Source organism: Engystomops pustulosus, chromosome 7 (genome assembly GCF_040894005.1).
Source record: "Engystomops pustulosus chromosome 7, aEngPut4.maternal, whole genome shotgun sequence".
NCBI classification, from domain to species: Eukaryota; Metazoa; Chordata; class Amphibia; order Anura; family Leptodactylidae; genus Engystomops; species Engystomops pustulosus.
Window position 1 is genome coordinate 15,539,607 of NC_092417.1, and position 23,408 is coordinate 15,563,014.

The 23,408-nt window shown below is 47.0% G+C and overlaps 2 protein-coding genes across 4 annotated transcripts in view; one reads left to right on the forward strand and one right to left on the reverse strand.

Annotated features, from left to right (window-relative positions):
• Positions 1 to 4,052: 4,052 nt before the first annotated feature.
• Positions 4,053 to 10,422, reverse strand: LOC140069335 (dnaJ homolog subfamily A member 1-like). Of its 3 annotated transcripts, none has more exons than XM_072114902.1 (8): positions 10,330 to 10,422; positions 8,272 to 8,406; positions 7,792 to 7,984; positions 7,545 to 7,649; positions 6,296 to 6,523; positions 5,984 to 6,214; positions 5,795 to 5,895; positions 4,053 to 4,993 (listed from the first exon to the last, which is right to left on the reverse strand). In XM_072114902.1, exons 2-8 carry the CDS (start codon positions 8,401 to 8,403, stop codon positions 4,769 to 4,771), a joined length of 1,215 nt encoding a protein of 404 aa, XP_071971003.1. In that variant the 5' UTR covers positions 8,404 to 8,406; positions 10,330 to 10,422; the 3' UTR covers positions 4,053 to 4,768. The 3 variants fall into 3 exon arrangements, with proteins under 3 accessions (XP_071971003.1, XP_071971002.1, XP_071971001.1); XM_072114901.1 differs by lacking the exon at positions 10,330 to 10,422 and adding an exon at positions 10,073 to 10,211; XM_072114900.1 differs by lacking the exon at positions 10,330 to 10,422 and adding an exon at positions 10,022 to 10,180.
• Positions 10,423 to 14,751: 4,329 nt separating this feature from the next.
• NES (nestin) overlaps positions 14,752 to 23,408 on the forward strand; it is a 40,106-nt gene continuing 31,449 nt past the window's right edge. The window contains exon 1 of the mRNA XM_072114904.1: positions 14,752 to 14,799. Within this exon, the coding sequence (XP_071971005.1) occupies positions 14,767 to 14,799 (33 nt within the window). The 5' untranslated portion in view covers positions 14,752 to 14,766. The remainder of the gene's footprint in view (positions 14,800 to 23,408) is intronic.

Consider the following 23,408-nt stretch of genomic DNA (forward strand, 5'->3'; position numbering starts at 1 on the left):
CACCTCACCTTGGCCACCACCGCGGACAAAATCGTGCCTGTGGAGAGACCTGGTGGTACCACGCTGCAGCAAGTCCAACCCGCTTTGTGGTGGGCTCTGGTTAAAAAATGGGGACCACTTAGACTGCGCTCCCAGCTGTCGGCTTACGTCATCATCCTCGGTGGTTGAGTAGGTCCCTACCCCTGGAGCCTGACAGGTCACTGCTCCCAACCCTGTCCGAGGAATGAGAAGTTGGATTAGGAGGTCAGGAATATCCAGAGGGAGGAAGCTGCCACACTCTCAAAATCCTCCCATTATGAGAGTATGGATGAGATGAGGGTAATAGGGCGTGGCTACAGGAAAAGCGTGCAAAAAGGGTGCAAAAGAAAAAGAAGGAGGACACACAATCTTCTCCCACCCTCACTCAGAAATCTAAGGAAGGTAAAACTGAACCTCTGGTTGGTCTTTTTTTACAGTTTCCAAGCCCTTGACAATATCTCTGCTTCAGAGATTGAGGATGAGGTTCCGGAGATGGCGGGGGTGGGGCCTTCAGGGGAAGCTTTATCCTCCGAATGGGAGACTGACCAGCAGTTTGGAGACGAGGATGAGGAAGCTGTCATGGAAACTTTGGTTTTATAAAAGTGGGGTAAGGGGTCCTCTTCTGAAACTGAGTAGAAGGGTAGTGGGAAAAGGAAAGCCGTCTATCTCACTCATGATGGCGGCACCCACTCTGTTGACGCTGGCGTCCATTAATGTCGCCAGCATTAAGTCTGATGCGGCCAGATTTGCGGCCTTTGATTTTCTCGGCCGTGTTGAAGCCGACATTTTATTTTTGCAGGAGACCAGGCTGCCAGATTTGGCGGCCGTGTATATAGCTAAGAGGGAATGGAGACACGGGCCTTCCTATTGGTCTCTTGCGGCCGAGCCGTATAGCGGAGTGGCGGTCCTTTTTACTGCACCGGTAGAATGCCGACAAGTTATTGAGTTAGAAATGGGGAGGTGCCTGATCCTGGATGTCCTCATGAAGGGACAAGAACTTCGTCTTATTAACATCTATGGTCCCCAGTCCAAGTGGGACAGGAAGTGTCTCTTTATGAGGATCAAGCCCTACCTTTTTACAAGTCGGCAGGTGGTCTTTGGAGGGGACTTCAATGCTGTCACGAGGTCCCAGGATAGGGGAGGTTCCAGAGACAAGCTGACTTATGATAGCGTCGCTCTTAATAGCATAGCCAGTGAGGCTCGCCTGGTGGATGTCCACATCCGGCACACCCCAGGCCACGCGGGGTTCACCTATTATAGGGGTAGCTGCAGGTCTAGAATAGACAGGTTTTATTTAAAGGAGGAAGCCATCTCTTCAGCAGTGTCCGTTGTTGAGGTGGAGTTCTCCGACCACTGTCTAATTTTGTTTTCTCTGAATGTTACAGAGACCCCCCGGATGGGAAGAGGCTACTGGAAGCTCAATTCGTCTCTCCTGGAAGAAGCGGAGATCAGACAATCCTTTGAGGACTTTCTTCAGAGCCAGGTACCATTGCTGGGCCTTTGTAGCAGTAAGTCAGAGTGGTGGGAGATGCTCAAGAAAAGGGTGGCGAGATTCTTCCGCCAGCTCTCGAGCCTCAGGAGCCTGGACAGGTACCGCCTGTATCAGGGCCTGAGGAGGAAACTCGAGCATCTCGTCTCGTCTGGAGGTAGTCGTGAGGACATCTCCAGAGTGAAATCCTTGCTGAAGAGGTGTTGATCGGGTTAATCTTTTGATCGGGTTAACCACGAGTACCTCTGGTCTGTCCCCTTGAGGTATGGCCGTCAGGCGGGTTTTTTCGATTGGCTTAAGGTTTTTTTTTTTTAGGCAGGGGCAGAGAGTTTACCGCTTGTATACAGGAAGGGAATGGGTTTAATTTTCATGTACAGTCAGTCCCAGGGTTACGTACAAGATAGGGTCCGGAGGTTTGTTCTTAAATTGAATTTGTATGTAAGTCGGAACTGTATAGTTTATGTTTGTAACCCCAGCCAGAATTTTTTTGGCTCTCAATTGTATTTTAAAAATGTTGGAACCAGGATTAACAATAAATCTTCATTACAGACGCCTGTGATAACTGTTATATCTGATTATTATAGCCGAAGGTTAAAGTGCAGTAACCTACCAACATCCAGAGGTCTGTCTGTAACTAGGGATCATCTGTAAGTCAGGTGTTCGCAAGTAGGGGACCGTCTGTACTGTATATTTAACCCCTTCCCCCACCCAGACGAATAGTACGTCCATGCAGGAAGGTACTTCACACTCCAGCTCACGAGCCGCCCCGGCCCCAGTAGCAGCGGGTGTCAGCTGTATCTGCTTCAACAGATACCTACAAAACGGAGAATATTTCAAAATTTTTGCCAAATTTCCATTTTCATAACTAAACACAAAAGATTTTTAAACTAATTTGAAGTATAATGTGTCACGAGAAAACAAATCTCAAAATCTCCTGGATATGATAAAGCGTTTCAAAGCTATAACCACTTCTAGGGACACAGGGCAGACGTGAAAAATGGGACCATGTCCTAGAGGCCAAAATCGGCAGAAGGGGTCCACGTATACCGTGCCTGCCCTCTAGTGGTCACTAAGCACATTACATGTTCTTATCTATTAGAAGCAGAGACCTGGAGAATGTTCTTATCTGAGCAGAAATATTCTGTTACCCATAATGCTCTGCAGCATGTTCCCCACAGGGTGGATCACATGTAGATAATGCTTCTGTGTAATCTGCTGAGCTCTGCACCTATAACCAGCCTCCCGTTACATTGTAGCAGCTCCCTGTTGTATACCGAAGATCGGAGAGGATGTGGAGTAGCACAGAGCACAGCAGTGTGAGGACATGCCCTCCGATGCTATAATCCTGCGATATAAATCCATGTGTCACAGTCCTGCTGCTACCTATAACAATGACAAAGGTAGGATTATACCTCTCTCCAGGACCAATATCTAACAGTACTGCAGTGAGCACAGCAGTGTGAGGGTCTGGAGAATCTACAATCCTGGAAAATACATCCATAATGCACAGTCCTGCTGCTACTAGATAACACACACACACACACACAAGGTTAGGTATTGTCCCTACAGCAATTTATTTATTTCTGTATGTTGTTAGTAGCAGCAGGACTGTGATGTATGGATTTAAAATCCCAGGATTGTAGATTTTTCCAAATCCTCACACTGCTGTGCTCTCCAAGGGCAGGGTAAGGTATGGTCCCTGCAGAGAGAGAGCACAGCAATGCATACCCCCAGTGCACTTGTGACTAACAACACATAGAAAGGTATGATTACACAACTCTCCAGAGACAATACCTAATACTACTTGTACAGAGCACAGAAGTGTGAGGAAAACCCTCCCCCAGTGCACGTACAATGCTAGAATATAAATTCAAAGGTGGGTATTGGACCTGGAAACCCCATCCAACAGAATCTACAATCCTGGAATTGGAATATTAATCCATGTATCACAGTCCTGCTGCTACTAACAACACACAAAGTTATGAATACACATCTCTACAGGGACAATACATAACACTGGCTGCAGAGAGCACAGAGTACAGCAGTGGGAGGACCTGCCTCCAGTACAATTCTGTAATATTAATCCATATTTCACAGTCCTGCTGCTACTAACCACAAACTCAGAGATCGGATTAAACAATTCTGCAGGGACAATACATAAAACTGGTTGCAGATAGCACAAAAGTGTGAGGGCACCCTCTTCGGTAGAATCCTAGAACATTCATCTATATTTCACAGTCCTGCTGCTCCTTTTTGTACACATTTCCGTCAAATACTTAAACACCTTTTGGATCAGGCAGACAAAAACTTACACACAACGAATTTCCACCTTGTTCAGAGCCATAATCTCTGTATACACACCCCCCCCCCCAACAAACAAATTTCAAGACCTCAAATTCATCATCAGACCCCACATGGATTTTGGAGGCGGTCCTTAAATAATGGGTATTTGGACCCGCCTGTCCCTGACCAGAGTTCCCGGGTCATCAAAACGCATTAGCGCTCCTCACCCTACTCTGAAAAAAGCAACAGACGACTCAACAAACCCAAAAAAAAAAAATTTATTCACATTGTGAGACCGAGCCGGTCGCTCGACGATGAAACGTGATTGGATCATTTCGCCTCCGGAGCGGGCGCTTCATTGGTTCGCTGATTTAGGGCAGCAGTATTGCACTTCTGGGCAGAATTTGTCCTATCCCCCATCGAAGGGCTAAGGCAGTGATCTGCGGCCGGAGGACCCTCCTCGATGGAGGACTACCAGGAGTCTTGTCTCTTCTCGATGGAGGACTACCAGGTGTCTTGTCTCTTCTCGATGGAGGACTACCAGGTGTCTTGTCTCTTCTCGATGGAGGACTACCAGGTGTCTTGTCTCTTCTCGATGGAGGACTACCAGGTGTCTTCTCTTCCATTGGCTCAGGAGACGTCATCACAACGGTGGAATGATTCATCCGGACAGAAATAAATAAGAACGAGGTCGTGTTAGTTGATCAGAAGCGGTGAGCGGACCCCTGGGTGGCCCTTTTAAGTTCAGGTCTTCACACTGATACTAAAGTGCTAATTAGTCCAACATAAAGTCCTATATACAGGGAGGTGTAGACCGTCCCAGACATCTCACGGGCTGAGGACCGCGAGGACGTAGCACCATCTGGAGAAGGTTGGAGTTGACCGACGGCCACCAGGAGAAGACGGTGGGCGAGAGATGTCCACCACCATCTTCATATTTGAGTTCTTGGACCAAGGTGATGGTCCCGTCTCGGAGGACTAGGAGGTCTGGCATTGCATTGGATGGTGGTAGGAGTTGCGGTCTTGGTCTTCCTCGTAAGCTTCTTTTCGGGTTTGACGTTTGTGCTCTTCGCGTGGGTCGTAATTGGACAAGGTCACCTCCTCTGTGTCTTCCGGGAGGTTGGGTTGTGGTCGGGAGGGGAACAGTTCTTGCAGCTGTTTGAGGTTCTCTACGGGAAGCCAACCGGGATCGGGGAACTTCACCTTTAGCACAGGGTGGAAAACAAAATTTTTGATATCAAAAAGAAACACAACCCTGTAGGCGGTCTGGCCGCTACTTGGTGACCACCGCAGCCAATCACATAGCTCAGCAGTTGTCCTATGAGTGATTGGCTGCAGAGGTCACATGGGTGCATGTGATGTAATCAATACACTTAGAGACTGGTAAGGCCCACTAGTGCTATGGTGATCAAGATTGGGGTTCCCTTCCCTTGTCTTTGGACCCCCCTACACAAGACAAGAACGGGGGTCTACAATGTCTCCATACGAATGAAATGCTATTGCCTGTGCAGTTAGCTCCATGGACCCGTAGTGGCCAGAAGATGCAACTACACCACCAATGGAAAGTGAGACCACCAATAGTACATCCTGGCCAATCCCTATTAAACGTCTAATTTATCCCAGAACATTTTGCCTTTAATTTCCCCCTCAATTTTTAAAAACTCTTTTTGCATTCAGAACAAGCGTAGACCAGATGTGTGTTTCTTCTCACAGCTGAGGGTCCGCTACACTTGCTTCCACACTACACCGCTTTATGTAAACTTGAAGGGTTTGTCCGGAGGAAGATCACGGTTTGTGCCAGTTTTGCAACTCAACTGTATAGAGATGAACGGAGAGAATTGCAATACCGGCACAATCCATGGTCAGGTGTGGCGCCATTTCTGGAAGAAGGCAGCCATGTTTTATTGACCTCAAGACAAACACCTTTAAACAGTGACTCCACACATATGGCAGATACAACGGTGACAAACCCTCAGCGGTGATCAGACCTGCATTGCTGCTTACCTGAAAGTGTATGATAAGATTCCCCTTCTCGAAGGGATCGCGGTAGACGGGCATGCCTTCTTTCGGAATACACTTGATGTCACCAGGCCGGATCACCTTACCTACAGGGAAGGTAATGAGAATATTAGAAGACTTACGGTCATCTATTGCCCTCTGTTATCAGCTCCTCTGCCGTCCTGTATACCGTACCCGGCTGTGACGTGACAAGGATGGTCCTGTCGTCCAGCGTCTGGACCTTCTGCCTGCAGGCACAGAGGGCGTCTGCCAGTCCGATCTCCATGGTCATGACCAGGTCGTTGCCCCTCCGCTGGAAAACCGGGTGCTCCTTCTGCTCCAGGACGATGACCACATCTCCGGGGTGCAGACCTGGGGACTGGTCGCCCTCCCTGTGGAAGATCATCTTATGCCGGTTCTTCATACCTGAAAAAGGACAAAGTCACTTCAGCACTGAAGAACCCCAAAAATGGCTGCCAAACCACTCTCCAAAAAATGGGCACCTACCTTTGTCTATGTGCACGGTCAGAATCTTCTTCTCCTTGATCACCTTCCTGCCACTGCATATCCGGCACCGATCCCTCGTCCTGATGTATTCGCCCTGTCCGTGGCACTCCGAACACGTGGTCTGCAGGGAGTGCATCATCCCTGGCATATGCCCAAGGATATGGGTCTCCATGCCGCTACCATGACACTTGGGGCACTGAACCACTCCGCCATGTCTGGCACCCGAGCCTGCAGAGCAGATTGATATTTAACAAGAGTTAATATCTGACATCTAACCTCCGAGGTGCTGCAGTACAGTAGTAATGGTGGCATCTAAGGGGTGTATCAATGTGTGACATTCTATAATCAACCCTCACCCCACAGCGCCATTACAAAGTGATGCTCACATTTTTGTACAACCATGTCCATGCTGGGGGTGGGGCCTAATAAGGAGGTAGTCAGTCATTGCAAAGTTGGAGGAAAATATATATAAGTTTATAAAGAAAACATAAAACCAAGATAAAGCCACTGTAAAGATTTTGTATGGTCCCTTCAGTAAATAATGTAAAAAACAAAACAGAATTTCTGGTGTGAACTATCCTAGTAAGATACCAAACCAAAAATAAATAAATAAAATAACAAACTACAGTTTTCCCTACAAAAAACAAGCTCTGCTATTGTGAAAAAAAAAAAATTGCAGCTTTTCAGAAAAATACAACCCGTTCCACAAAGAAACAGACCCTCACACTGCTAAATCCGCAGAAGGGGGAGAAAAAAAACAAAAAAAACGATTTTATACAGCTACATCCCCATAAAAACAAACACAAGTTATCATGCAATAAAAATGTAATAAACCTTTCAAGAAAGAAATGCAAAAGGTAGAGATTTCACAAATTAATATAATTCACATACAAAAAAAACAAAAAAACAAAAAAAAAAAAAAAAAAAAAAAACACAAGCCCTCCTACAAAACAAATTTATCCTGCAAGAAACAAACCCTACTTTGACAGAAAACTAGTTTGGCCATAAACTTATGCTGCAAAAACAAGCCCTCATACATAAAAATAAAGTTAAGACTCCCATAAAAACAGGCCATCTAGCAAAAAACAAACCCCTACACTTTCAAATACACAGTAAAAAAAGATAGCTCACATAAAATGCTTCTCATCCCACAAAAAACAAGTCTTAAATATAAAATTATAAATAACAAGAAAAATAAGCCACAGATGTGCATCTTTCAGTCGGGGGGCGATGTTGGGTGCCCACTCACCTTTACACTTTGGGCAGATGACGTTCTTCTGGAGGGACAGCTTCCGTGTGGCCCCGTTGTACAAGTCCTCCAAGGAGACCGGCAGATAGTGGGTGACCGTCTTCCCTGAGAACAGAGCAGACAAGTCGGATGTGACCGACGCCCTACACAGAGACACTCCCTTTAAGGATTACAAGGGCTGCTTCTTCGGGTTCTCTGCTTGCTGTCAGTGAATGGGACCTTGATGAGCTCATCGCCCCAGGCTTACCACTCCTGTCACCCCGGGATCGGTTTATGGAGCCACCGCCACCGAAGAAGACGCTGAAGATGTCCATGGGCGAGGCATGATGTCCGCTCCGATCACACGGGCCGTCTCTCAGCGCCGACTCTCCCCCGCGGTTGTACAGGTCTCTCTTGCGGGAATCAGACAGCACCTCGTAGGCTTTAGAGATCTGTTTGAACTAGAGAGGGATTGAGCAGTAGAGAAATTATTACTCAGGAATCTAGGACATCCCCTTTAAAATGCCCCTTTAAGTCTTTATTCCCACCTGTTGAGGCATCCATGATATAATGTTATGTTTAAAAGGCAAGTCTGGCTTTATACCACAGAGCAGCCAATCAGAGCGCAGCTTTCATTTTACTAGAGCATGTTTTGAATTCAAAGCTGCGCACTGATTGGTTGCTATGAGCAACATAACTGTGGTAGAGTAGAAACACTGAGGCCTACACAAATACGGCGGCTTCTTACCTTCTCGCCCGCATTGGGGTTCTTATCCGGGTGATATTTCAGGGCGAGTCGTCTGAACGCCCGCTTTATCTCCTCAGAAGAAGCGGCGGGGGGGACCCCGAGGATATCGTAATACGCCGTTTCCTTCACCATGTTCTGCGGGGGAGACAGTACATACTGGTCAACACGTGAAGCGATGCATTGTGGGACGCAGTACAGCGGTAATAGCGTGTATAATCATCATCATCTGATAATCCGGAAAATCTGATAATCCGGAGCCGATCACAGAACGCAGTCCACGCACGCATTGCATTGTGGGAGATGTCGTTTTACAGTCTACACCGCAGCGAGGGCTGGATTATCATAATCTACAGTCACAGATTATATAAGAGGCCGCCGCGGGATTGTACATTAACCAGAGAGCAAACACTACGACACAATATGTCACCTTCACAGGCAGGAGCGCACGTACGGGATGTAAAGGGGCAGTGCGCTATAAATAGCAACCAAGGTCCCGGAATTTTTGTTCCCAAAACATCTGTGTGTGAACAGGACCAAAACTTTTGGTTATTGCCATGTCCAGCTTCCACTCCGGACCCGATATTAGAAATTTTTTTTTAATGGGACGGCTAATAAAAATTTCTACGTTTTTGTGATACACTTGAGGTTTCAGGATCTCTGCTTGCTGTCAGAGCTGAGGGTCTGTTACAAGAAGCTAAACAGGCTGGACTCCTGACTGCTGCTGGTTTGTTACAATGTGTCAGCACAGGACATGGACAGGAAACTTATTATTATTTCCCCACAGCAGTAAAGAATCACAAAGCGGAAACATTGTAACGACTCCTCAGCTGCGTTACAGCAGCAGGGTCACCCGGGGTCAGGACACTTCTAGAGGATTCTCACCACTCCCCCAGCACATACTGGGCTCATCCTATAAGGCAGGGGGGGTGCAGGGGAAGCTGCAGAACCTCTTCCCGTCCCTGTAGATGGAACAGAGCAATGCTAAAGGGGGAAGTGAGCGACATCACCACCACTGCTGGCGCTATACAGACGCGTCCACATAACTCCCCCTGCACCTCCACATCACATAAACACTGGCTACAAGCCGTCCTGGTGACTGCACCCAAGAGCTTGCACTCTATAGTCTCCTGACAGCAATGTTACATTATAATACACCGCCGTGTGTGAGGAGAGCAATAATAACTGGATAAATTATATTATATTAACAGGATATATTATACAATTATAATTTAGGCTATAGATGTAATGTGCAGTTATAGTAATCCAGGAGTTGGATATAAAGTATGGTGATAATAATCCAGCAGTAGGATGATTACACATGTCATATGCAGTGATAATAATCCAGCACAAATATATAAAGTGCAGTCAGTAGTGTAGATTATAATAATCTCCATTCATATACTAATAATGACCTACACATGGATATAATAATCCCATGAGTGATATATAATCTACAGTGATACTCCAGCAGTAGGATGCATAATATCCAGGCTGTAAATGGAAATAATAATCCAGCAGCAGGAGATAATATACAGCGATACTAGTAATATAATATACAGTGATAATAATCCAGCAGCAGGAGATAATATACAGTGATAATAATCCAGCAGCAGGAGATAATGTACAGTGATAATACTATAATGTAGCGGTATGTAGTAATGGTTGTAGGGGCAGTGAGTGCGAGCTCTTGGGCTCAGTCTCTTATAGTTGGGCTGGAGGGGTGACGTCACGTGTCGGGGTCCCCTCTTACCTGTCCCCGGGCCGGTCCTGTCGCGTCACAGCACAACACCCCGCACTGTACCTTTAATTCCTCTCCGAACTCTCTGGAAGCACTGCCACGCCCACAACTACCTCCCACAGTCACGCCCCATATCCCGATATGGAACAAACCACGCCCTTACAGCGCACAAGCCGCGCCCGCCGCTATACTCCTAAACTAGCACCCAGGCCCCGCCTCCTGGCATCAACACGCCCCTCCGCTAATCGATTCCCCAGCCGCTTGGAAAGCTCTAGAAAGCCGTTCCACGCCCCCGATCCTGGAGAGGCCACGCCTGTTACCTCCTAAACGACCAATGGTACGCAGGCATAGCCTAAACCACGCCCACATCCTGATGCGTTAACGATGTACGGTCGCGTTCTAATCTCCCGCCTTTTCTTTAGAACCATCTGGAAGCAGGCCCCGCCTGTTACTATAACCCCGCCCGTTGTGTGTGCTGCCAGTGAGCGCGGCGGCCACGCCCTGCTGGATGACGTATGAGACCGGGGAATCCGGGGCAGTGGCACAGATGAGGCGAGAATCTCCTCAGGATTAGCGCAGGACACCTCATGTATAATTATTCCCCCCCCACTAATATCATCACTGTCCCTGCAAAATTACTGATATGAGCCCCAACTGCTGCTCATAATGTAATAATCCCCCTCCTGTGCCCCCCATATACTAATATGTCATTTGTGACCCCCAAAAGTGATGACCCCCTTCAGTTTCCCCACATAATTGTGCCCCCAATAGTAAAAATGTACCAGTAACTGCTAATTCCCATAAAAGTGAACCCTAAAAAGTACCCCCCCCACTAATATCACCCCCGCAGTTATAATATCTCTTTGTGTGCCCCCTAGTGATATAATAACACCCCCACAATAATATCACCCCTGCAGTTATAATGACTCTTGTACGCCCCTAGTGATATAATAACCCCCCCCCCCACTAATATCACCCCTGCAGTTATAATGACTCTTGTACGCCCCCTAGTGATATAATAACCCCCCCACTAATATCACCCCCGCAGTTATAATATCTCTTTGTGTGCCCCCTAGTGATATAATAACACCCCCCCACACTAATATCACCCCCGCAGTTATAATATCTCTTGTGCTTCCTCTAGGGATATAATAACCCCCACACTAATATCACCACCGCAGTTATAATATCTCTTTTGCGCCCTTAGTGATATAACCCCCCCACTAATATCACCCCCTCAGTTATAATATCTCTTGTGCACCCCCTAGTGATATAATAACCCCCTCCCCCAACACTAATATCACCCCCGCAGTTATAATGACTCTTGTGCGCCCCCTTGTGATATAATAACACCCCCCCCCACACACTAATATCACCCCCGCAGTTATAATATCTCTTGTGCTTCCTCTAGGGATATAATAACCCCCCACACACACTAATATCAACCCCGCAGTTATAATATCTCTTGTGCGCCCTCTAGTGATATAATAACCCCCACACTAATATCACCACCGCAGTTATAATATCTCTTTTGCGCCCCTAGTGATATAACCCCCCCCCCACTAATATCACCCCCTCAGTTATAATATCTCTTGTGCACCCCCTAGTGATATAATAACCCCCTCCCCCAACACTAATATCACCCCCGCAGTTATAATGACTCTTGTGCGCCCCCTAGTGATATAATAACACCCCCCCTCACTAATATCAGCCCCGCAGTTACAATATCTCTTGTACACCCCCTAGGGATATAATAACCCCCCCACACACACACTAATATCACCCCGCAGTTATAATATCTCTTGTGTGCCCCCTAGTGATATAATAACAACCCCCCCACACTAATATCACCCCCGCAGTTATAATGACTCTTGTATGCCTCCTAGTGATATAATAACACCCCCCTCACTAATATCACCCCCGCAGTTATAATATCTCTTGTACGCCCCCAAGTTATATAATAACCCCCTCCCCCCACACTAATATCAGCCCCACAGTTATAATATCTTTTGTGTGCCCCCTAGTGATATAATAACCCCCTCCCCCCACACTAATATCACCCCCGCAGTTATAATATCTCTTGTACACCCCCTAGGGATATAATAACCCCCCCACACACACACTAATATCACCCCCGCAGTTATAATATCTCTTTTGCGCCCCTAGTGATATAACCCCCCACTAATATCACCCCCTCAGTTATAATATCTCTTGTGCACCCCCTAGTGATATAATAACCCCCTCCCCCAACACTAATATCACCCCCGCAGTTATAATGACTCTTGTGCGCTCCCTAGTGATATAATAACACCCCCCCTCACTAATATCAGTCCCGCAGTTACAATATCTCTTGTACACCCCCTAGGGATATAATAATCCCCTCACCCCACACTAATATCACCCCTGCAGTTATAATGACTCTTGTGCGCCCCCAAGTGATATAATAACACCCTCCCCTCACTAATATCACTCCGCAGTTATAATATCTCTTGTGTGCCTCCTAGTGATATAATAACAACCCCCCCACACTAATATCACCCCCGCAGTTATAATGACTCTTGTATGCCTCCTAGTGATATAATAACCCCCTCCCCCCACACTAATATCACTCTCGCAGTTATGACTCTTGTATGCCTCCTAGTGATATAATAACACCCCCCCTCACTAATATCACCCCCGCAGTTATAATATCTCTTGTACGCCCACAAGTTATATAATAACCCCCTCCCCCCACACTAATATCACCCCCACAGTTATAATATCTTTTGTGTGCCCCCTAGTGATATAATAACCCCCTCCCCCCACACTAATATCACCCCCGCAGTTATAATATCTCTTGTACACCCCCTAGGGATATAATAACCCCCCACACACACACTAATATCACCCCCGCAGTTATAATATCTCTTGTGTGCCCCCTAGTGATATTATAACAACCCCCCCACACTAAAATCACCCCCGCAGTTATAATGACTCTTGTATGCCTCCTAGTGATATAATAACCCCCTCCCCCCACACTAATATCACCCCCGCAGTTATAATGACTCTTGTACGCCCCAAGTGATATAATAACCCCCTCCCCCCACACTAATATCAACCCCGCACTTATAATATCTCTTGTGTGCCCCCCATTGATATAATAATCCCCTCCCCCCACACTAATATCACCCCTGCAGTTATAATGACTCTTGTGTGCTCCCAAGTGATATAATAACAACCCCCCCACACACTAATATCACCCCCGCAGTTATAATATCTCTTGTGGACCCCCTAGTGATATAATAACCCCCTCCCCCCACACTATCACCCCCACAGTTGTAATATCTTTTGTGTGCCCCCTAGTGATATAATAACCCCCTCGCCCCACACTAATATCACCCCCGCACTTATAATATCTCTTGTGTGCCCCCTAGTGATATAATAATCCCCTCACCCCACACTAATATCACCCCTGCAGTTATAATGACTCTTGTGCGCCCCCAAGTGATATAATAACACCCTCCCCTCACTAATATCACTCCGCAGTTATAATATCTCTTGTGGACCCCCTAGTGATATAATAACACCCCCCCCCTCACTAATATCACCCCTGCAGTTATAATATCTCTTGTGCACCCCTAGTGATATAATAACCCCCCCAACACACTTATATCACCCCCGCAGTTATAATATCTCTTGTGCGCCCTCTAGTGATATAATAACCCCCCGACACTAATATCACCCCCGCAGTTATAATATCTCTTGTACGCCCCCAAGTGATATAATAACCCCCTCCCCCCACACTAATATCACCCCCACAGTTATAATATCTTTTGTGTGCCCCCTAGTGATATAATAACCGCCTCCCCCCACACTAATATCACCCCCGCACTTATAATATCTCTTGTGTGCCCCCCAGGGATATAATAATCACCTCCCCCCACACTAATATCACCCCTGCAGTTACAATGACTCTTGTGCGCCCCCAAGTGATGTAATAACAACCACCCACACTAATATCACCCCGCAGTTATAATATCTCTTGTGGACCCCCTAGTGATATAATAACCCCCTCCCCCCACACTTATATCACCCCCGCAGTTATAATGACTCTTGTACGCCCCCTAGTGATATAATAACCCCCTCCCCCCACACTTATATCACCCCCACAGTTGTAATATCTTTTGTGTGCCCTCTAGTGATATAATAACCCCCTCCCCCCACACTAATATCACCCCCGCACGTATAATATCTCTTGTGTGCCCCCTAGTGATATAATAATCCCCACCCCCCACACTAATATCACCCCTGCAGTTATAATGACTCTTGTGCGCCCCCAAGTGATATAATAACACCCTCCCCCCACACACTAATATCACTCCGCAGTTATAATATCTCTTGTGGACCCCCTAGTGATATAATAACACCCCCCTCACTAATATCACCCCTGCAGTTATAATATCTCTTGTGCACCCCTAGTGATATAATAACCCCCCCAACACACTTATATCACCCCCGCAGTTATAATATCTCTTGTGTGCCCCCTAGTGATATAACCCCCCCCACTAATATCACCCCCGCAGTTATAATATCTCTTGTGCACCCCCTAGTGATATAATAACACCCCCCCTCACTAATTTCATCCCAGCAGTTATAATATCTCTTGTGCGCCCCCTAGTTAAATAATAACCCCCACGCTAATATCACCCAATGCCCCGGAAGAAGCTGTGTAGGCGAAACCCAGGGTCGGTTGGACATGTGTGACTGGCGTCCTGCTTATGTCTAGATATGCGCATTTTTACAAATATTTTGTGAGTATATTTTTAAACTAGAAAGAATATACTGCACTGTCCGTACGCGTATTTCTTCTAGTGAAATTGTCTTAAAGAAATATAGCAATGAAGGAGGATTAGGAGACGCGATGGAGTTGGTCTGAATGGTGACCTATTCTTGTCAGAAACCTGTGGAGATGTGTAATACTCATTGAAAAGGATCCATGCGTCAAGCAATATACTGTGATGGATCCATAAAGAATTTATAGAGGATTCTAGGAGCTCCGGCCAGAGGAATTTCTCTCTTTATTTTGTTTTAATTGTGGGACTGTTTGTGGACCGGTCTTGAGCTGTTGTTAGCTCCTAGGAGTCAAGTGTGCAACACATTAAGATTGTTATATTGTAGTCTATGAGGATGAGGGGGTGACACAAGAGGTGTAAGAGCATGTATAATGGTCCAGCCATTCTTTATAAGTGAATAGAATAAAATAATAAAAAATGCTGCTGCTTGAACCAGTCATCAGCCGCATCTTACCATATATACTCGAGTATAAGCCTAGTTTTTCAGCACAAAAAAAATGTGCTGAAAACCCAAACTCAGCTTATACTACAGTAAAAAAAAAAAACAAAATCAAAACTCACCTTTCCAGCTTCCCCCGCTGCTGGCTCTATACAGGGGCAGGGGACTGGCTATATACAGGGGCAGGGGGCTGGCTATATACTGAGGGATATGGGCAGGCAGGCTATATACTGGGGAGCAGATGCTGGCTATATACTATGGGGCAGGGTCCAGCAGGCTATATAATGGGGAGGCTGTGACCAATGCATTTCCCACCCTCGGCTTATACTCAAGTCAATAGGTTTTCCCAGGTTTTTGTGGTAAAATTAGGGGCCTCGGCTTATACTTGGGTCAGCTTATACTCGAGTATATACGGTATATACAAAGTCAATGGGACTGCAGAGAAGCCTGGAGCTTGGTAAATATCTGCTGTTTGCCACATAACCGACGGGAGGAGGACACAGGACGGGTTAGTAAAGAGAAAGTTGAAGTTTCATGCAGTTAGCGAGTGTGATAGATCTGCCTGAAGAGAGTTCGGGGAAGGTCAATCCAGAGAATTGGTGCAGAGCATATCCCTGGCGGATCGGAGAGCACGGGCTGGTATAGATAGACTGAGAGGAGAGATTATTACCGCACACAGTAATAACACCCTCCTTAAAGGACACCTGTCATCAGGTCTCTGTCACTATTTCTGTCACCTCTACCTGTTGTAGCAGCTCACAAGAATTCCATCCCAGCCTTTATCTAGTCAATTCATACATTAATCATTGTAAAATCATCTTTTCTTTATTATGTAAATGAGGCGGGTCACATGGTCAGAGGCTGTTCCCCCTCCCCTCTCCTCCCACTGCTCATGTATGTGTGTAATATATAGTAAAGCATTGCCGGTGTCTGTGCTTTATCTGCTGACATGCTGCATCCTCCTAATACACAGAGACACAGACATCAGCTACACAAGTACTGCAGGGGGCGCCAGCACCAGGAAACACATCATTATACAGCCTCACACCATTATACAGGTTGTCAGTCAAGCACTGGGGGTGTGGCTGTGCCTCCCACTCATGAATAAGCTGGACAGCTTGAATATGCTAATGACTCATTGGACATTTCACAGGTCATTTGCATACAGCTTTAGGACCTCATTGCTTAGGGTTACAGGCATGTAGAGGGACAATGAAGGGATAGAGGCAATGCTCTCTAATGGCAGTTTATGGAAATATATTTAGATTAGGGGGGTTATTTTGCATGACGGGTTCTCTTTAAGGCTCATTCACATCTTAGCAGTCTGAGATTTTCCACTGATCGACCCTCATATATCTGAACCCAGATATGGATTCAATGAGGAATGGATTTTGGACACAGTTTTCTGGGTGACATACCAGACCTCCTGTAATCCATCCTTACATAATAACTGCGCCCCTAAGAATATTTCAGGGAAATCCGGGTGAAGATCGATATTGCTACCAACATAGTGGAAATACAACATCGGAAGCCGAGATATCGGCGATGTCTGATGAGGTTCTTACACCTCAAGTGAAGACCCTGGACACCAAATTTTATCCTAACTAGTGGTGAAAGGAGAAGAAGAAGCTTGGAGGGATGGTGGATATCAGGTTTCATCATGATCACCTCTGAGGAGATGTGACCCTTAAACTACATGACAGAAGAGGACCTTCCTATGATCTGGGAGATGATGTCATGGCAGGATCCTGCCATGTGAAGTGTGAGGAGACCACCGCTGGAGCCTTGGATGACAGCGCAGGGAGGGGGATCTGTCGGCTCTTGTAGCTGTACACGCAGCTGATGTAGGAATGTGCCCCCCCCTCCCCCCCCCCCCCCCCCCGGCCGGAGGGAGGACATCCATAGTCAGGAGACGTCCACCTCAGTATCAGGTTACAAGCAGGTAGGGGGCCGGGAGGATGGAGGAGGCCGTATGGGTGGGCTGTACTGAGCCGTACGCTCATAATGCTGAGCCTGTGTGAGCGATGGTGGTATAGTGGTGAGCATAGCTGCCTTCCAAGCAGTTGACCCGGGTTCGATTCCCGGCCATCGCAGCAAGATTTTGGTGAACGTTTGTTTTCTAAAAATAAATACAGATTTTGGATCTGGGTTGAAAATTTAAAGAGAGACTTCTTTCTTCATGATTATGGATTTCCACTGCTTCTATTTACAGAGCAAAGAGGTCCCAAGTCGTGGAGGCAACCAACCTCTGCAGCCCGTAAATATATGATACTGCAAGTCACATCCGGCAGTGGTCCTCCTACCGGGCCATGCCACCGCAATAGTCCACCATGGGGGTTTATTTCACAGCTACATTCTACACCAAGTTCATATTGGCATTTACAGAAGTGCCCATTTATGTTGTCCACCGCATGTGGTGAAAGGGATTATGGCTTAAGTGCCCATCTGAAAAATTGAACTTATGAACGCACCCCAAAGGAGAAGTTACAGGTCTGTGCCTTCAGTCTTTGCCAGTCACTTCACTGGTTCCCCATCGTCTTCTGAATGCAGTTTAATCAAATCACCTTCATCCACAAAGCTCCACACAGAGCTGCACCTACCTACCTCTCCTCCCTCATCTCCATCTTCCACTTTACCTGTGCTCTTCAATCAGCCCACATTTTAAGATTATTCTTTTCTTTAATTCGAAACTTCCACTGGCAGCTTCTCCCAAGCTGCACCGATTCTCTGGAATGTCCTACTCCGGACAAACAAACTAACACCCAACCACCAAAGCGTCAATCATGCCATCTCTTCAGGCAGACCTATCACATTTACTAACTTCATGTTACTTTCACTTTCTTTTCAGGATCATGCACTATGGACTCTGTACATAAATATGGTGATTGGCTCATGCACAATTATGTTATGGAGCATGGTAACCTCCTGTGTGCCCTCATAGACTGTAAGCTCTTGTGTCCCCCCTCATCCTCATAGACTGTAAGCTCTTGTGTCACCCCCTCATCCTCATAGACTATTAGCTCTTGTGTCACCCCCCTCATCCTCATAGACTGTAAGCTCTTCTGTCATCCCCTCATCCTCATAGACTGTAAGATCTTGTGTCACCCCTCATCCTCATAGACTGTAAGCTCTTGTGTCACCCTCTCATCCTCATAGACTGTAAGCTCTTGTGTCTCCCCTCATCCTCATAGACTGTAAGCTCTTCTGTCATCCCCTCATCCTCATAGACTGTAAGCTCTTGTGTCACCCCCTCATCCTCATAGACTGTAAGCTCTTGTGTCACCCCTCATTCTCATAGACTGTAAGCTCCTGTGTCACCCCCTCATCCTCATAGACTGTAAGCTCTTGTGTCACCCCCTCATCTTCATAGACTGTAAGCTCTTGTGTCACCCCTCATCCTCATAGACTGTAAGCTCTTGTGTCACCCCCTCATCCTCATAGACTGTAAGATCCTGTGTCACCCCCCTCATCCTCATAGACTGTAAGCTCTTGTGTCGCCCCCTGATCCTCATAGACTGTAAGCTCTTGTGTCACCCCCTCATCCTCATAGACTGTAAGCTCTTGTGTCACCCCCTCATCCTCATAGACTGTAAGCTCTTGTGTCACCCCCTCATCCTCATAGACTGTAAGCTCTTGTGTCACCCCCTCATCCTCATAGACTGTAAGCTCTTGTGCTCCCCCTCATCCTCATAGACTGTAAGCTCATGTGTCAACCCCTCATCCTCATAGACTGTAAGCTCTTGTGTAACCCCCTCATCCTCATAGACTGTAAGCTCTTGTGTCACCCCCTCATCCTCATAGACTGTAAGCTCTTGTGTCACCCCCTCATCCTCATAGACTGTAAGCTCTTGTGTCACCCCCTCATCCTCATAGACTGTAAGCTCTTGTGTCACATCCTCATCCTCATAGACTGTAAGCTCTTGTGTGACCCCCTCATCCTCATAGACTGTAAGATCTTGTGTCACCCCCTCATCCTCATAGACTGTAATCTCTTGTGTCACCCCCTCATCCTCATAGACTGTAAGCTCTTGTGTCACCTCCTCATCCTCATAGACTGTAAGCTCTTGTGTCACCCCCTCATCCTCATAGACTGTAAGCTCTTGTGTCACCCCCTCATCCTCATAGACTGTAAGCTCTTGTGTCACCCCCTCATCCTCATAGACTGTAAGCTCTTGTGTCACATCCTCATCCTCATAGACTGTAAGCTCTTGTGTCACCCCTTCATACTCATAGACTGTAAGCTCTTGTGTCCCCCCTCATCCTCATAGACTGTAAGCTCTTGTGTCACCCCTTCATACTCATAGACTGTAAGCTCTTGTGTCACCCCCTCATCCTCATAGACTGTAAGCTCTTGTGTCACCCCTTCATACTCATAGATTGTAAGCTCTTGTGTCACCCCTTCATACTCATAGACTGTAAGCTCTTGTGTCACCCCTCATCCTCATAGACTGTAAGCTCTTGTGTCACCCCTTCATACTCATAGACTGTAAGCTCTTGTGTCACCCCCTCATCCTCATAGACTGTAAGCTCTTGTGTCACCCCCTCATCCTCATAGACTGTAAGCTCTTGTGTCCCCCTCATCCTCATAGACTGTAAGCTCTTGTGTCACCCCCCTCATCCTCATAGACTGTAAGCTCTTATGTCACCCCTCATCCTCATAGACTGTAAGCTATTGTGTCACCCCCTCATCCTCATAGACTGTAAGCTCTTGTGTCACTCTTCATCCTTATAGACTGTAAGCTCTTCTGTCACCCCCTCATCCTCATAGACTGTAAGCTCTTCTGTCACCCCCTCATCCTCATAGACTGTAAGCTCTTGTGTCTCCCCCTCATCCTCATAGACTGTAAGCTCTTGTGTCACCCCCTCATCCCCATAGACTGTAAGCTCTTGTGTCACCTCCTCATCCTCATAGACTGTAAGCTCTTGTGTCACCTCCTCATCCTCATAGAATGTAAGCTCTTGTGTCACCCCCCCCCCCTCATCCCCAAAGACTGTAAGCTCTTGTGTCACCCCCTCATCCTCATAGACTGTAAGCTCTTGTGTCACCCCCTCATAGACTGTAAGCTCTTGTGTCCCCCCTCATCCTCATAGATTGTAAGCTCTTGTGTCACCCCTTCATACTCATAGACTGTAAGCTCTTGTGTCCCCCCTCATCCTCATAGACTGTAAGCTCTTGTGTCACCCCTTCATACTCATAGACTGTAAGCTCTTGTGTCCCCCTCATCCTCATAGACTGTAAGCTCTTGTGTCCCCCCTCATCCTCATAGACTGTAAGCTCTTGTGTCACCCCTTCATACTCATAGACTGTAAGCTCTTGTGTCCCCCCTCATCCTCATAGACTGTAAGCTCTTGTGTCACCCCTTCATACTCATAGACTGTAAGCTCTTGTGTCCCCCTCATCCTCATAGACTGTAAGCTCTTGTGTCCCCGTCATCCTCATAGACTGTAAGCTCTTGTGTCACCTCCTCATCCTCAAAGACTGTAAGCTCTTGTGTCACCCCCTCATCCTCATAGACTGTAAGCTCTTGTGTCACCCCCTCATCCTCATAGACTGTAAGCTCTTGTGTCACCCCCTCATCCTCATAGACTGTAAGCTCTTGTGTCACCCCCTCATCCTCATAGACTGTAAGCTCTTGTGTCACCCCCTCATCCTCATAGACTGTAAGCTCTTGTGTCCCCCTCATCCTCATAGACTGTAAGCTCTTGTGTCCCCCCCTCATCCTCATAGACTGTAAGCTCTTGTGTCACCCCCTCATCCTCATAGACTGTAAGCTCATGTGTCACCCCCTCATCCTCATAGACTGTAAGCTCTTGTGTCACCCCTCATCCTCATAGACTGTAAGCTCTTGTGTCACACCCTCATCCTCATAGACTGTAAGCTCTTGTGTCACCCCCTCATCCTCATAGACTGTAAGCTCTTGTTTCCCCCCTTATCCTCATAGACTGTAAGCTCTTATGTGTCATCCCCTCATCCTCATAGACTGTAAGCTCTTGTTTCCCCCCTTATCCTCATAGACTGTAAGCTCTTATGTGTCATCCCCTCATCCTCATAGACTGTAAGCTCTTGTGTCACCCCCTCATCCTCATAGACTGTAAGCTCTTGTGTCAACCCCCCATCCTCATAGACTGTAAGCTTTTGTATCACCCCCTCATCCTCATAGACTTTAAGCTCTTGTGTCCCCCCTCATCCTCATAGACTGTAAGCTCTTGTGTCACCCCTTCATACTCATAGACTGTAAGCTCTTGTGTCCCCCCTCATCCTCATAGACTGTAAGCTCTTGTGTCACCCCTTCATACTCATAGACTGTAAGCTCTTGTGTCCCCCTCATCCTCATAGACTGTAAGCTCTTGTGTCACCCCCTCATCCTCATAGACTGTAAGCTCTTGTGTCACCCCCTCATCCTCATAGACTGTAAGCTCTTGTGTCACCCCCTCATCCTCATAGACTGTAAGCTCTTGTGTCACATCCTCATCCTCATAGACTGTAAGCTCTTGTGTCACCCCCTCATCCTCATAGACTGTAAGCTCTCGTGTCACCCCTCATCCTCATAGACTGTAAGCTCTTGTGTCACCCCCTCATCCTCATAGACTGTAAGCTCTTGTGTCCCCCTCATCCTCATAGACTGTAAGCTCCTGTGTCACCCCCTCATCCTCATAGACTGTAAGCTCTTGTGTCACCCCCTCATCCTCATAGACTGTAAGCTCTTGTGTCCCCCTCATCCTCATAGACTGTAAGCTCTTGTGTCCCCCCCTCATCCTCATAGACTGTAAGCTCTTGTGTCACCCCCTCATCCTCATAGACTGTAAGCTCTTGTGTCACCCCTCATCCTCATAGACTGTAAGCTCTTGTGTCACACCCTCATCCTCATAGACTGTAAGCTCTTGTGTCACCCCATCATCCTCATAGACTGTAAGCTCTTGTTTCCCCCCTTATCCTCATAGACTGTAAGCTCTTATGTGTCATCCCCTCATCCTCATAGACTGTAAGCTCTTGTGTCACCCCCTCGTCCTCATAGACTGTAAGCTCTTGTGTCAACCGCTCATCCTCATAGACTGTAAGCTTTTGTATCACCCCCTCATCCTCATAGACTTTAAGCTCTTGTGTCACCCCCTCATCCTCATAGACTGTAAGCTCTTGTGTCACCCCCTCATCCTCATAGACTGTAAGCTCTTGTGTCATCCCCTCATCCTCATAGACTGTAAGCTCTTGTGCCACCCCCTCATCCTCATAGACTGTAAGCTCTTGTGTCACCCCCTCATCCTCATAGACTGTAAGCTCTTGTGTCACCCCCTCATCCTCATAGACTGTAAGCTCTTGTGTCACATCCTCATCCTCATAGACTGTAAGCTCTTGTGTCACCCCCTCATCCTCATAGACTGTAAGCTCTCGTGTCACCCCTCATCCTCATAGACTGTAAGCTCTTGTGTCACCCCCTCATCCTCATAGACTGTAAGCTCTTGTGTCCCCCTCATCCTCATAGACTGTAAGCTCCTGTGTCACCCCCTCATCCTCATAGACTGTAAGCTCTTGTGTCACCCCCTCATCCTCATAGACTGTAAGCTCTTGTGTCCCCCTCATCCTCATAGACTGTAAGCTCTTGTGTCCCCCCCTCATCCTCATAGACTGTAAGCTCTTGTGTCACCCCCTCATCCTCATAGACTGTAAGCTCTTGTGTCACCCCTCATCCTCATAGACTGTAAGCTCTTGTGTCACACCCTCATCCTCATAGACTGTAAGCTCTTGTGTCACCCCATCATCCTCATAGACTGTAAGCTCTTGTTTCCCCCCTTATCCTCATAGACTGTAAGCTCTTATGTGTCATCCCCTCATCCTCATAGACTGTAAGCTCTTGTGTCACCCCCTCGTCCTCATAGACTGTAAGCTCTTGTGTCAACCGCTCATCCTCATAGACTGTAAGCTTTTGTATCACCCCCTCATCCTCATAGACTTTAAGCTCTTGTGTCACCCCCTCATCCTCATAGACTGTAAGCTCTTGTGTCACCCCCTCATCCTCATAGACTGTAAGCTCTTGTGAGCAGGGCCCTCACACCATTTATTTCATTTCATTATGTTATTGCTCTGTAATAACTTGTTTCTTTTGTGTATGTTCCCTATCATCGGTAAAGT

What these genes read in the sequence shown, in the direction of transcription:
- LOC140069335 (XM_072114902.1), bottom strand. Translation starts at nt 8,403, where the DNA reads ATGGTGAAGGAAACGGCGTATTACGATATCCTCGGGGTCCCCCCCGCC. An exon ending in ACCCCAATGCGGGCGAGAAG is followed by an intron (nt 7,985 to 8,271) that starts GTAAGAAGCCGC and finishes ATCCCTCTCTAG; the next exon opens with TTCAAACAGATCTCTAAAGC. An exon ending in CATCTGCCCAAAGTGTAAAG is followed by an intron (nt 6,524 to 7,544) that starts GTGAGTGGGCAC and finishes TCTGCTCTGCAG; the next exon opens with GCTCGGGTGCCAGACATGGC.